Source organism: Aquarana catesbeiana, linkage group LG10 (assembly GCF_042186555.1).
Source record: "Aquarana catesbeiana isolate 2022-GZ linkage group LG10, ASM4218655v1, whole genome shotgun sequence".
NCBI classification, from domain to species: Eukaryota; Metazoa; Chordata; class Amphibia; order Anura; family Ranidae; genus Aquarana; species Aquarana catesbeiana.
In genome coordinates this window covers 40,840,161-40,854,803 of record NC_133333.1, presented here as the reverse complement: position 1 = coordinate 40,854,803, position 14,643 = coordinate 40,840,161, and the positions used below count along the sequence as shown (strand labels likewise).

At 43.4% G+C, this 14,643-nt stretch overlaps 1 protein-coding gene across 1 annotated transcript in view; it reads right to left on the bottom strand.

Annotated features, from left to right (window-relative positions):
• Positions 1–2,753: 2,753 nt before the first annotated feature.
• Positions 2,754–14,643, bottom strand: part of LOC141110020 (uncharacterized) — a 29,414-nt gene continuing 17,524 nt past the window's right edge. The window contains exons 2-6 of the mRNA XM_073601265.1: positions 11,223–11,360; positions 10,993–11,070; positions 10,811–10,852; positions 4,034–4,176; positions 2,754–3,627 (exon numbers count right to left, since the gene is read on the bottom strand). Coding sequence (XP_073457366.1) covers positions 3,193–3,627; positions 4,034–4,176; positions 10,811–10,852; positions 10,993–11,070; positions 11,223–11,360 — 836 coding nt within the window. The 3' untranslated portion in view covers positions 2,754–3,192. The remainder of the gene's footprint in view (positions 3,628–4,033; positions 4,177–10,810; positions 10,853–10,992; positions 11,071–11,222; positions 11,361–14,643) is intronic.

Sequence of the window (14,643 nt, the reverse complement as noted above, 5' to 3'; positions counted from 1 at the left end):
AGGAAGCACAGGAGTACAGGAAAGCACGAGTGCCTAGCAGGATCAACAGCTGGATGGCTGGTCTGGATCTCCGGATGATGCTGAGACGATTGGAACAGCAGGTGGGATGCAGCAGACAGGAACTGAAAGCAGGCAAAGCAGTGAGACACTCGCAGGACGCAGGAAGATGGTCTCAGGGATTGAGACACAGGAAGGTCAGGCAGGCCAGGTTATACACAGGCAAGCGGTACTGGAGCAGATACAGGAGGCTGAAGGAGAGTCACAGAACAAGCAGGGTAGGTAACAGACTGGTACGGATAAGCCAGAGGATCAGACAAGAGCAAGGTCGTGGATCAGGTGCAGGCAGATGGCAAAGAGTAGTCAGAAGGAAAGCCGTATTTCACAGGAACGGATCAGAACACACGGGTATCTCTCAGGGAATGCTGTAGATCAGACAGCAGGGTTTCCTTGTCACAGTGAAGTTCAAATAGCATGCCTGGTGCCGGTACTCTCGCACTCCCGTGCGCGCATACTCGCACATTTGTGTGCGCACGGGCACCTGCAAGCGTGCACCCAGTTGTGTGGAACTGCTAATCCCAGCAAGTCTTTCCTGACAGTTAGTGCACGTTTAACACAGTATATTTCTGTGCTTTACTGCACATTTAACGCAGTATTTTTCAGTGCATTAGTGCTTCTTTAACGGAGTATATTTCAGTGCGTTACTGCATGTTTAACGCAGTATATTTCTGTGCATTACTGCATGTTTAACGCAGTTTATTTCAATGCATTGTGTGCCGTTTAACAGAGTATATTTCAGTGCGTTAGTGCATGTTTAAAACAGTATATTTCTGTGCGTTACTACATGTTTTACGCAGTTTATTTCAGTGCGTTATGTGCCGTTTAAGGAGTATATTTCAGTGCGTTAGTGCACAATTAACAAAGTATATTTCTGTACCTTCCTGCACGTTTCATGCAGTATATTTCTGTGCGTTAGTGCACGTTTAACACAGTATATTTCAGTGCCTTAGTAAACGTTTAACTAATTATATTTCAATGTGTTACTTGCCGTTTAACGCAGTATATTTCAGTGCGCTAGTGCAAATTTAACACAGTATATTTCAGTGCATTACTGCACATTTATTGCAGTATATTTCAGTGCATTGCTGCACGTTTAACGCAGTATATTTCTGTGCGTTACTGTACGTTTAACACAGTATATTTCAGTGCGTTATGTGCCGTTTAACGCAGTATATTTCAATGCATTACTGCACGTTTAACGCAGTATATTGTAGTGTGCCAGTGGAGTGTGTCTGTGTAGTGCGTACTCTATACGGTTAACGTGTGAAGGCACCGCGAACACCCAAAGACCAATTTTTCCGCACTTGTTTGACAGGTGCATATCATTTCAATTTTTGACAGCAACGCCAATCCTTGTTTTCATCAAGAGTACCTCTATAGAGTTAAGGTGTAAAAGCACCACAGATACCCAAAGACCAATTTTTCCTTACCTGTTTGACAGGTGAATATCATTAAAATTTTTAACAACAAGGCCAATTCTTGCTCTTATCAAGAGTACCTCTATAGGGATACGGTGTGAAGGCACCACGGACACCCAAAGACCAAATTTTCTTGCACATGTTTGACAGCTGCCTTTTATTTCAATTTTTGACAGCAAGGCCAATTTTTGCTTTTATCAAGAGTACCTCTATAGGGTTACTGTGTAAAGGCACCGCGGACACCCAAAGACCAATTTTTCCACACCTGTTACTTCTATCCAAAGTTTGTGGAAGAGACACCAGAATTTATCCAACAAATCTCTAATCTTGTTCCCAAAGCATTACATTGTGGCCTCATCATACAGACTGGCTCCCCAAGCCCTTGTTTACAAAATAAAGAAAGCTTGGAGGGAAAATGTAATTTCATTTGGCTCTATAAATGCAATTATTGCTGCAGCAGCTTCTATACACTGTACAGGTGTGCCACTTTACAGGCAGACTAAGGGGACCCCCCAGTCACTCTATTGAAGGGAATTTTTCTTTTTTGTTATTTCTTATTTTTATGCTTTCACTTTTAGCATCAGTAAATCACTGCTCATTTGAAAATGACGTTTTTTATAAACTTTTTTTTTTATATATAGGTCCCCCAGGGCACTACCAGATGCCCATAACCGTTGTATGCTCAATTATTTACATATAGGCTTTCAAAATGGGCACTCTTGATTTTTCCAGTTCGGGTCCCATAAACTTCAATGGGGTTCATTATTTATTTCCGAACTTTCACAATGCTCTAAAGTTCTGGTGCGTACCAAACTGGGGGTTGTTCGGCCCATCCCTAGCCCCATGTAATCGAGGCCAAAGTCTCTGCTAGAGACGACTCTTAAAGTAGACCTGTACTGCACAGTGAGTGGCCAAGAGGATGAAAGAGGGGATCTGTAAAATAAGCTGGAAATGTAAAATGTGCTGGGGAAAGGAGGAGTACAGAGGATGTACAGAGATTGGGGAGGTATACCCCCTCCCTGTACACAAAGCCCTCTCCTGTACACATTACCTTCTCCCTATACACAATGCCCTCTCCTGTACATATTACCTCCTCCCTGTACATATTACCCCCTTCCTGTACACAATGCCCGCTCCCTGTACACAGTGCCCCTTCCTTGTATATATTACCTTCTCCCTGTACATATTACCCCCCTCCTGTACATATTATCCCCTCCCTGTACATATTACCCCCTTCCTCGACATATTACCCCCTTCCTTGACATATTACCCCCTTCCTGGACATATTACCCCCTTCCTGTACACAGTGCCCCTTCCCTGTACATGTTACCTCCTCCCTGTACATATTACCCCCTTCCTGTGCATATTAGCCCCTCCCTGTACATATTACCCCCTTCTTGCACATATTACCCTCTTCCTGGACATATAATCCCCTTCCTGTACACAATGTCCCCTCCCTGTACACAGTACCCACTCCCTGAACATATTATCCCCTCCCTTTACATATTACCCCCTTCCTACACATATTAACCTCTTCCTGGACATTTTACCCCCTTCCTGTACACAATGTCCCCTCCCTGTACACAGTGCCCCTTACCTGTACATATTATCTCCTCCCTGTACATATTACCTCCTCCCTGTACATATTTATTTCAGCTCTGAATGCTTCAGAAATAAGCTGTTCTGTTCAGAGTTGCTGTATTAGGGGCTGCTCTGTTCAGGCATTCTGTCCTGACCCGCTCTGGTCCCAATTGCTGTGGCCTAAGCCACTCTGGTCTAAACCATTCTGGCCCATGTCAATCCAGTATGAGCCATCCTGGTATGTGCCATTCTGGTATGTGCCATTCTGGTACGAGCCATTCTGGTACGAGGCATTCTGGTACGAGCCATTCTGGTACGAGCCATCCTGGTACGAGCCATCCTGGTACGAGCCATTCTGGTATGAGTCACTCTGGTACAAGCCATTCTGGTACCATCCATTCTGATATGAGCCATTCTGGTAAGCATTACTCTGGCCCAAACAGTTCTGTGTCAAATATTCCTGGTCCCAGTCATTCTGTTCATCGTCGGAGTATTCGGTGTTGCCATTCTCTGAGCTTCCCCAACTTGGGCTCATGTCATCTGAGCCAGAGTCCTCAGGTTTCTTGCGGCGCTGATAACATAAATGAAATAGAAAAAGTTATTAGTCATTTCAACAGTAAACTGTTCCATAATATATAAAAAGGAAAAGATTTGAAAGCCTAATTGAACCTTCTGCTTTTATTAATGTAATGCAGTCAGGCTGCATAACATATGGACATCATTTTCAAGTGTTTACTTTCTATTTGCTGCAGCAGCATTCTGGAGACACTATCCGCTGACATATTCCCCTGCACACTGCTCCAGAGCAGAGGTCTGGCTCTCCAGCGTGCCACCAGATAAGGGTGTGTTAACCCTCCTCTGCAGCAAATGGAACAAATTTGCAGTAAACAAATAAAGAAGATGTCCATATTTTTATGGTGTCTGCATCTCAGTAATAAACTCAGAAGGTTCATTAATAATAGCTAGCTAAGTCTTACCAAGAAGCAATACCAGTAAACCACAATAATGCCGATGATAACAAACAATCCCCCAACCATTAAGCCAACAATTTTGATTGTGGCAACGTAAGGTTCCTCTGAAATCCTTTCTATAGTTTCATCAATACTCCTCTGGACCTCATCTAGAAAAGAAAAAATAAAGAAAACTGAATCAAGATGTCTACAGGGATATACTCTGAAACAATATTTCCAACTGAAAATCCAAATCCAGTTTAGAAACGGCTGGATATGATAAGGATTATAAAAATGAAATTGCATTTCTAATGTTAGCAAGTCTTATTCTCCCTTTCATAAAATACAAGAAGTGCATGCTATATAATGGAACTGTGGAATAAGTACCTCTCTAAACTGCTTTTTTTAAAGAATAAATGCACTTTTATGCCCCGTACACACGGTTGGATTTTCCGATGGACAATGTCCGATCGGAGCGTGTTGTTGGAAATTCCGACCGTGTGTGGGCTCCATTGGACATTTTCCATCGGATTTTCCGACACACAAAGTTGGACAGCAGGAGGTAAAATTTTCCGACAACAAAATCCGATCGCGTCAATTCCGACCGTGTGTGGCCTGTTCCGACGCACAAAGTGCCACGCATGCTCAGAAGAAATTCCGACACGGGACAGCTCGTTCTGGTAAACGTAGCGTTCGGAATGGATACAGGACTTTCGTCACGCTGCAATGTTCAAAATGGTTTAATACAGCGCACTCTCTTCTTCTTTATAATGTGACAAGAATTAAGTCGTTTTGATGCTCATATTCACACACACTTCTCACAAACTTCTTTTGTTATATTTATCAGGATTCCCTCAATATAGTTAGATTTCTCACATCTGACAACAAAATTTTTTGTTATTTTTGGACTTTAATGTAGATTCTTTTTTTGTGTTTCTCTTTTTTTTTTTTTTTTTTTTTTTTTGTGATTTTGATTTGTACTCCCGAAAATGTTTGTGTGTGTTTTTGGTGACAGGTTCCCACAACTCCACTAATATGTTGTTCTATTTAATCTGTAGGAGATTGTTTGGTGTTGTTGTCCCTTGTTAATTTCACATTGTACTTTAGAAATGTACCTGAATCCTCACCAACAAACTGTCCTTTTTGGATGAAAACACACACAGGAGAGTAGAATTTCCCTAAAAAAATTTTATTAAGGGCTCACAACTAAACAAAGAGGGAGGCAACGCTGGAGAAACTGCAGAAGTGGGTGAAGCCTTGGACCCCCAGGGCAGACATCAATTATTTCAAAGCAAAATTGGTGGCCTGAGGAGTCCTTATCTAAGGGAGGGCAGTCTGGTCCAGAAGTCCCAGAGATCCGGAAAGCAGCAGATGACATCTGTGTCCCCAGGCTGTGGTCAGACGAGAGACTGCAGATTCTGTCAGACCAGACTGAACCCAGGGTCATCACTCTTTGGTCTTCCCTCCACGCTTCCTTCCAGGCTTTGGCTGTGGTGGTCTAGTTGTGGCAGCAGGAGGAGGAGGAGGAGGATCGTCCCTCTCCATGACATCCGTCTTGTGTGTCAGTTCCCCACTCAACCCCTTACGTAGGACTTTATAAATCAGGTCCTCAGAGATCTTGCGTTGGCCCTCCTGCATGCCCTGCAATTTTGTGGCAGCCATGCAGGCAAAGGCCTCTTCAGGACTGGGGAAGGCTCTGAGGGACGCCGAAGCCTCCTGGATCAGCCTGTATGCTGAATCCTGCACGGGACTCGGAGTGGCCTTCCTGGCCCTTTTGTATGGAAGGCGGAGGGGAGGAACCTGAGACTCAGTCAGGCTGCGACTGGTCCCAGGCTTCTCCTGGCTGCAACTTAGCCCCGCCTCCTCCTGGCTGCCACTAATCCTGCCTCCTCCTGGCTGCCACATTCCACAACCTCCTCCTGGCTGAGGTCTTCCTGTGTATGAAAAAGGGACATAGTTTTAGTTTTTTATTCATCAATCACACACAATTTTCACCTCCTGACTGCTGCAAATTGAATGTTAACAAATATAACAGACTATCCTTCTGAGCCCAGCAGTTTTCATTCTTTTCCCAATTTTGGGTGCCTACTACTGTGTATTGATATGTAAAGCACTTTCAATCAGCAATTAGTGATCAATAATAACATCTAGTAAACATAATTTCTTTATTGCCTAGAAATCTGTAGAAGAATGCTATACCTGACTCCAGCTGGGCTCCTCCACTTCTTCCTGGCTGGAAGGCCCAGGTTGGACATCGGAAGCCTCAGCTGGGGTGGAAGGAAGAGTGGAGAGGGATTCCCTGACTTCAGTGTGGTCTGACAGAAATCGCAGTCTCTCGTAGTACCACAGCCTGGGGACATAAACGTCATCTGCTGCAGCTCCGGACCTCTGGGAATCTGTGACCTTCTTGCGCTCCCTCAGATATGTGCTCCTCAGGCCACCAATTTTAGCTTTCAAATAAGGGATGGTTGCTGTGGGGACCACCGGCTTCACCAACTCCAGCAGTTTCTCCAGCGCTGCCTGCCTCTTCTGTTTGTGATTATAGTGGGGGTGTTTCACTTGCCACAGACAGGGCAGCTCCCTGTACTTGTCTATGAACAGGGGCAGGAAATTGTGGTCGTTGAACCCATCCATTTTCTCTGTAAGACACAACACAAGACAAAGCCTAATGTCAGGCCAAACTCCCCTAATCTTGTTACAATATAGGCTTCCATTTCGAAGCAGTATAGGCCCAAATTTAGATCCTACCTTCGTTAGCACGATCGGCGTCTCCGATGCTCCTTCCTCCGCTCACAGATCATACGTAAGACGCGCGCGTTGCGATTTATACACACTGCGCATGCGTATAACTCCGCCCGCCCCTGACGTTCTTTCTAGTCTATTCCCCGCCCCTTTTCGTTCGGTGCAGTGGGGGAAGAGCACATGGCGGATAGACAGCAGGATCGTGCTAATTGTAGCAACGAGGAGGAGGAGGAAAGGCTGGAGCCTGAAACATCCCGATCCAGAAGGAGATTAAAGGACTCAAATATGTCCTTTGGGGAGATGTTGGAGATGGTGGACATCCTGAAGAAGGCCGACTATGACGGGAAGTATGGACCTTACCCCAACCCCAATGTCAGAAAGGCCAAGATCATGGCGAAAGTGGTCAGGAGTCTGCACCGGAAATTCGGGGTACGATGATCGAAAGATCAGCTCAGGAAGCGGTGGTCGGACCTGAAATTACGAGAACATGAGCAGTACAGAAAGATCCGGAGAGTGCTGCAAAAAAGTAAGTAGTTGTGCTGTGTTCCTATTCTTTATGTTTATGACGTTCGTGCTGCTCCATGTGCTTTTAGGAACTGTTGTACAGTTTAAAATGGCAACTTTCATGTTCATGGGCACATTATTCGTTCGGATCACACATTGTTATTTCGGACGATAAAATAACATTGTTTAGGCCATATGCATTTGGCCACCATTTTGACGCCCTATACTTGTCTTCAAAGAATTGGGTTGTGTAGATGGCTTTGTTACTAGAATGAAATGCAAACTAGATTGTGTGTAAGGAGAGGACACTCAGCAGCTGTTTTCACATCTGGACACTGGAGCACTAGTGTGGGACACAAGAACACCATTTTTATTAGGGGGGCCACACAGGTGCCCCAGTGTATACTATAGGGGGGGCTACATCTGTGAAGCTTTTACCAAACAGGTAAAGTATTGCAGCTTGACAAAGGGCAATAAAAAATATACATCTTGGAACTCGGCTAAAATAGATCATTGTACCCCACTTCCAAGCAATGTTTCATCTTTATAGTTCTGACATCAAATATCTGTGTGCTAATCATACCATTTTTGTTTTACATAGGGGAGAAAAGACTCGGAGGACACCCCTCATCCGAGGAGACCAGAGCCCCCCCCCCCTGGAAGAAGGGGAAATCCCCCAACACAAGATGAGCAGGAGGATGAAGACGTGGTGGAAGTAGTCACCACAACAGGTGAGTGTCTGCAACCACAGGCTCCGATAAGAGATGGATGGCGGCATTTTTTTGAAACCTAATTTATTTTGGGTTTCCTCTCTTTTTAGGTGATCGTGAGGTTGTGGATCCAGATCCTTTCACATCCGAAAGTGCCCAGATCGTGATCGGGGAGATCATGGGGTGTAATTTACAATTGGAAAACATCAAGCAAAACATCAATGATGTTATTGCAAAATATAAAAACATCATTGATGTTTTGGGGCGAGTTTAAAACCCCTCCAAATCACTTTCTTCTTTTGTGTGCTACAATGTGCGAAATGTTTTTGTGATTTTTCCCAAAGCCAAATTTGGAGGATGCACACAGTGTGTCAACATGTGCTATCTGCCATCACGGGAGATTAATGGACGCGTTTTGTGGGTGCAACCCCTTCCTCAATAATAAAGTAGCGGTGAGGAAGGGCTTTCTCCCCCAAAACACGTCCCTTGATCCCCCGTGATGGCAGATAGCACATGTTGACATTGTGAAATTTGTGTGCATCTTCCAAATTTGGCTTTTCCAGGGGTGATTTCCCCCCATCTGAACGCAATATCAAACACAGTTCCTAAATACTCATGTCTGATATTGCCTTCCAGTTCTACCAAATGTGAACTTTGTAAGATCAAGATTTGTGTCTTTCTTGTGGGTTTTACACAGGCCTGTTTTCAATAAAATGCACATTTTGATTTTGGATAATGACACCACAAAAATTGTTATACAACAAACATGTTGGTTTGTCAGAAAAACCTTTGGTAAATGCACATGTGATTGTGCAGGTATTAAAAAGATTGTTCATCAAGAATGTGTGGATTATTGTCTCAACGCTACAACACTTTTGGGGTGATGTAACTGTTGTTTTATGAGAAAATGGGGGTTATTTCCTAAGGGGAAATCCACTTTGCACTACAAGTGCAGTTTCAGTGCAGTTGCAAGTGCACTTGTAGTGAAAAGTGTCTTTGCATTTAGTAAATAACAGCCAACAGTGCTTTGTATAAGGTTACACAATCACAATATTTTCTGCACTCCACACATTTCTGTCAGGGTCAGCTCAAACAAACACAAGCAGTAAATGTCCACAAAGAAGAGCCTGGGGGGAGATACCTGTCGAGAACTTGAGGTCCTGCAGACTTCTCCCTGTGGCCAAATACCGCAAGGTAGCGACCAACCTCTGCAAGTGATGCCTTGCCTCATGCAGGTATCCTGCCTGCTAATATAAGGGGTCAGCAAAGCCAACAAACGGTGAAACACGGGGTCCGTCATCCTGAGAAGTTCCTGAAATCATCAGGATTATTCTCACGGATATCACGGAGCAAAGGCATATGAGAGAACTGGTCACGCTGAAGCAACCAATTCTTGGTCCATGAACTCCTCCCCACCCTGTTCATGGACTGGACTTGTGTCAAGGTAAGGACCCCAACACCAAGCCCCCGCACAGCACGAACTCTACGGGGAGTACGCATACGAAACATGGCTAGAAAACGGTCGGCTGCTCAGAACGAAGTAACAGAACGCACTGAAGAACAGCAAGGCCTGTGAAGAGCGACCTGAAAAACAGCAACGAGCAGGCAAGATCACACAGAAAACTCCGATACGAACTGACTGCACGCACTGAAGAGCAGATACAAACCCACAAGCACAAACTGAACGTCAGAAAACGATCTGAAAACCACGAGTCTGAAAAAGCGCGAATCGTCTCTCACCAAACTTTTACTAACACGAGATTAGCAAAAGGAGCCCAAAGGGTGCCGCGCTTGGTTCTGAACCGGCCTTTTCTAGTCTCGTCGTACGTGGTGTACGTCACCGCGTTGTTGGCGATCGGAAATTCTGACAACTTTGTGCGACCGTGTGTAGGCAAAACAAGTTTGAGCCAACATCCGTCGGAAAAAATCCTAGGATTTTGTTGTCGGAATGTCCGAACAAAGTCCGACCGTGTGTACGCCCTATAAGACAAAGTGCAATTATTCTTTTTCCCCTGTGTCCTCAGCCAATGCGGAGAGACCATTGCTTCCACACATAGAGCAAGAATCCATCTCTAGAGCATGCCAAGCAGAGTATTCTACTCTGTCTGTGGATAATTTCTAAAGTGTATAAACAGTAAGGCCTAATGCACACTGGATGTTATAAAAACGCCAGTAGCTTTAGCTGTAGAATGCTGCATTAAAAATGCTGCGTTTTTGCATTAGTGTTATTTTTGAAATTGTGCTTTTTAGCTTTTTTTGGCAAAACTATACTCTGACAAAAGCTTATGGTTTAAAAATGCTCATACACGCAGAATAGCAGCATTTTTTTTAGCTTTTTTCAACTTTCTTCAGCGTTTTTCAGAGTTAGAGCATTTTACAGCTGAAAAATTCCTCTTCAAACCCCACTAGTTCTGGGGTTTTTTCCAGCCTGAAAATGCCCCTGCCAAAAAACGCTGATGAAAGTCTGTGTGCATGGACACAGGATAACATGCTGGGGAGTTTACTGACTGTAGAAAAAACCACCTGAAGCCAAAAACAGCAGCTGTAAAAAGTCCAGTGTGCACGAGGCCTTAAGCTTCGCACACCTTCTGTTTTGATGCACTTAGAATGTATTTAGCAGATTTACACTGGGGATTTTTCAATTAAAAAACTCCAGTCAAAACCTTTAAATTAATTCTAGAGCCATACAATGTTACAGTGTGTGTCCTGTTTTTAGTGCTGTCAGATTTTCTTAATTTCCTGTCCCAGTGATGGTGGTCACCAAGACAGAAAATGTGGGAAATATTCTTCATCAGAGACACATACAGACAAAAATATATAGATAGATAGCAGATATATTAATACAAACTTCGGTTGATCACGAGCACTGGTTTCGGAGTAGTGTACTTTCCTGTAGAAAAAAAGAAAAAAAAAAAAATTTAGAACATATTGTCACAGATAAAAGAATCATTAAGATTTGTCAATATTGTCCAGCATGTCAGCTTTTTGCCCCAAAACATGCAGCACATAAAAAGATGGAAATACACTTACTTGGTGGTCTCATAGTTACTGGTTTCTCTTCGGCCTTTTTTCCAAAAAAATCCTTGATCTTGGAAAAGAATCGGGCATCTGTGCATAAAAAAAGCAGAAAAATTAAAAAATGTAATGTGTTCATTATAAAAGAAAAAGAATCTATAAGATGTGTCAATACCGTCCTGTGTGTCAGGTTTACATACAGAAATGTATAGCACAGAGAAAGATCCCTTTAAACAAATACTTACACTTCTTAGGAGAATTAATATCACTCCTGTCGATCGCCTGTATGTGGGGTCTTAGATAAAAACCATTTGTTGCCTCTGTGGTGGGGGTCCCCCTTTCAATACCAGGAAAATGCCCTATTCTTGGTGCAATTTCTTGTCCTGCAGATAAACAGAAAAAATGAAAATGAAAGCAATGAAAAACTAAAATATATTTGCTATAAAGAAAAGCCATCAAATACAGGTGAAAGAGACAATTGCAGGTCAGATGTTCCTGTCAGTGAATTCTGAGGGATCTCATAAGTGTCTCAAACTAATATCATCAACCCAAGCCCAAAGCCATTTGACACATCAAAACACACTGGTAGTAAGTATGTACACTGAATGTGGAAGGAATGACAGCGGGCAGTATGTACAGGAGAGGAGTGTGGAGGGTATGACGATGAGCAGTATGTACAGGAGAGGAGTGTTAAAGATATGACAGTGAGCAGTATGTACAGGAGGGGAGTGTGGAGGGTGTGACGATGAGCAGTATGTACAGGAGAGGAGTGTGAAAGATATGACAGTGAGCAGTATGTACAGGAGAGGAGTGTGAAAGATATGACAGTGAGCAGTATGTACAGGAGAGGAGTGTGGAGGGTATGATGATGAACAATATGTACAGAAGAGGAGTGTGGAGGGTATGACGGTGAGCAGCATGTATAGGAAAGGAGTGTGGAGTATATGACGGTGAGTGTGAAAGATATGACAGTGAGCAGTATGTACAGGAGAGGAGTGTGAAAGATATGACAGTGAGCAGTATGTACACGAGAGGAGTGTGGAAGATGTGACAGTGACCAGTATGTACAGAAAAGGAGTGTGGGGGGTATGATGATGAACAGTATGTACAGAAGAGGAGTGTGGGGGGTATGATGATGAGCAGTATGTACAGGAGAGGAGTGTGGGGGGTGTGATGATGAGCAGTATGTACAGGAGAGGAGTGTGGGGGGTATGATGATGAGCAGTATGTACAGGAGAGGAGTGTGGGGGGTGTGATGATGAGCAGTATGTACAGAAGAGGAGTGTGGGGGGTATGATGATGAGCAGTATGTACAGGAGAGGAGTGTGGGGGGTATGACGTGAGCAGTATGTACAGGAGAGAAGTGTGGGGTGTGTGATGGTGAGCAGTATGTACAGAAGAGGAGTGTGTGGGGGGGGGGGGTATGATGGTGACCAGTATGTACAGGAGAGAAGTGTGGGGGGTATGACGGTGACCAGGATGTACAGGAGAGGAGTGTGGAGGATATGGCAGGGAGCAGTATGTCCAGGATAATGTGGAGGATGTGAAAGCAAGCAGTATGTGTAAGGAAGGAGTGCAGAGAGTATGATGTTGGGTATTAATTGCAGGAGCAATGTAGAGGGTATAAGGGGAATTAGTATGGGCAGAAGAAGAATGAGTAGGGTATGACACTGAGCAGTATGTGCAAGAGAGAAATAGCAAAATATATGTATAGTTTATACTATAAAAAAATTGCCGTGCGCTGCTAAAGTGTTCGGGTTTGACTTGAAGAAAAGGTGGCAACCCTATTCTGCGCTCTCTCCTCCCCCTTTGCATCTATTGGATAAATTCTGTTCCCCAATCTAACAACTAATAAATCTCCCCCTTTCTAGGAATTGGATTGTGCCTCTTATAAATCATCAATCTCCCCATCTAAATGAATACCAAATCATGGGAACAGCCATATCCAATACATATCCAATCTAAATGAATATAGCAGTACTTCACCCAAAACTAACATCATAGCGCCCCCCACCCAAAATTGAATGCAGTGCATAAAACGCATTAATCACTTCCTACTGCAGATGTACTGCGGCAGGTCAGCTCTATTGCACAAAACAACGTACCTGAACGTCACTTTGTGCAATAGACACTGGGATCGCTGATTGGACAGAGGGGGAGACACTCAGCGGGTCCGGTGGACCCGATGTCAGCCAGCCACCCGCGATCCTTCCCCAGAGAGGCAGAACGGTGATGTAAACAAGGCGGATCGCCGTTCTGACAGAGAGAAAGATAGAGATCTTGTGTTCCTGCCAAGCAGGAACACTGATCTCTGTCTTCATCCAGTCAGTCCATCCCCCACACAGTTAGCAAGCACCTCCTAGGGAAACACTTAACCCTTTGATCGCCCCTGATGTTAACCCCTTCCCTGCCAGTGTCATCAGTACTGTAACAGTGCATATTTTTAACACTGATCACTATAATAATGTCACCGGTTCCCAAAAAAGTGACAGTTAGGTGTCCGATTTGGCCACTGCAATGTCGCAGTCCCGCTAAAAATCGCTGATCGCTGCCATTACTAGTAAAAAAATAAGTAAATAAATAAAAATGCCATAAAAATATCCCATAGTTTGTAGACGAGATAACTTTTGCGCAAACCAATCAATATAGGTTTATTGTGATTTTTTTTTTTACCCAAACTATGTAGCAGAATACATTTTGGCCTAAATTGATAAAGAAATTTGACTTTTTAAATTTTTTTTATTGGATGTGTTTTATAGCAGAAAGTAAAAAATATTGTTTTTTTTTTCTAAATTGTCTGTCTTTTTTTTGTTTATAGAGCAAAAAATAAAAACCGCAGGGGGTAAAACCTTCTTGGGCTGAAGTGGTTAAAATAATTCCATATAACATTATGAATGAAGGACCCAGTTCAAAATGTTTGCTACACCATTCAAAATGCAATGGCGCCGTGACGAGCTGCTGCATTAGTTAGGCAATGGTTTTTTATTAATGTATTTTATTTATTTTATTTTTAATTTACTGATTAATGTTATTGAGTCTTTTTCTCATATGAAATGTGGACAGTTTTTTGTAATTATGTATTCTACCTGATTTGGGTCGGATCCCATGAACTCATCAATCTCACAAACTTTGGATGGAAAGCATAGGCAGTAAATATGTCATTTACTGGTACCTTCCTTTTCTAAATGAATACATTCACTCACTGTGTTTACTATGCTTCAGTTTGTGAATGAACAGGAAGCTGCTCAGCACAGAGCACTTCCCATTCATTCACTCCCCCCCCGTGCACGGGGATCTATTTTACTGCTTTTCTTGATATCATTACCAAATTCCATACAAATTACTTAGCACCTCAAAATAATACTTGGTTCTATTTTGTCTAAAAGGGACGGTACTGGGAGGTGGGTAGGGGCTGAGAAAAGGGGTGAGAAAAAAAGCCCTGGTATCATATAAGGTCAAACCTTAAGGCGTCATGTACACGGCTGCTGGTAAACGGACGTTCAGAGGCAGTTGGATGCTTTTTCAGCTGCCCCTGAACTCATCCAATGTTATCTTATGTCTACATGTACACAGGTTTGTTTAATGTCGTTTTTAGGCAGTTGAGTTTAGAGGCCTTTTTTGGAAAGCAAAAAAATGAGTTCAGATGCTGAGTTTAGAGGCATTTCA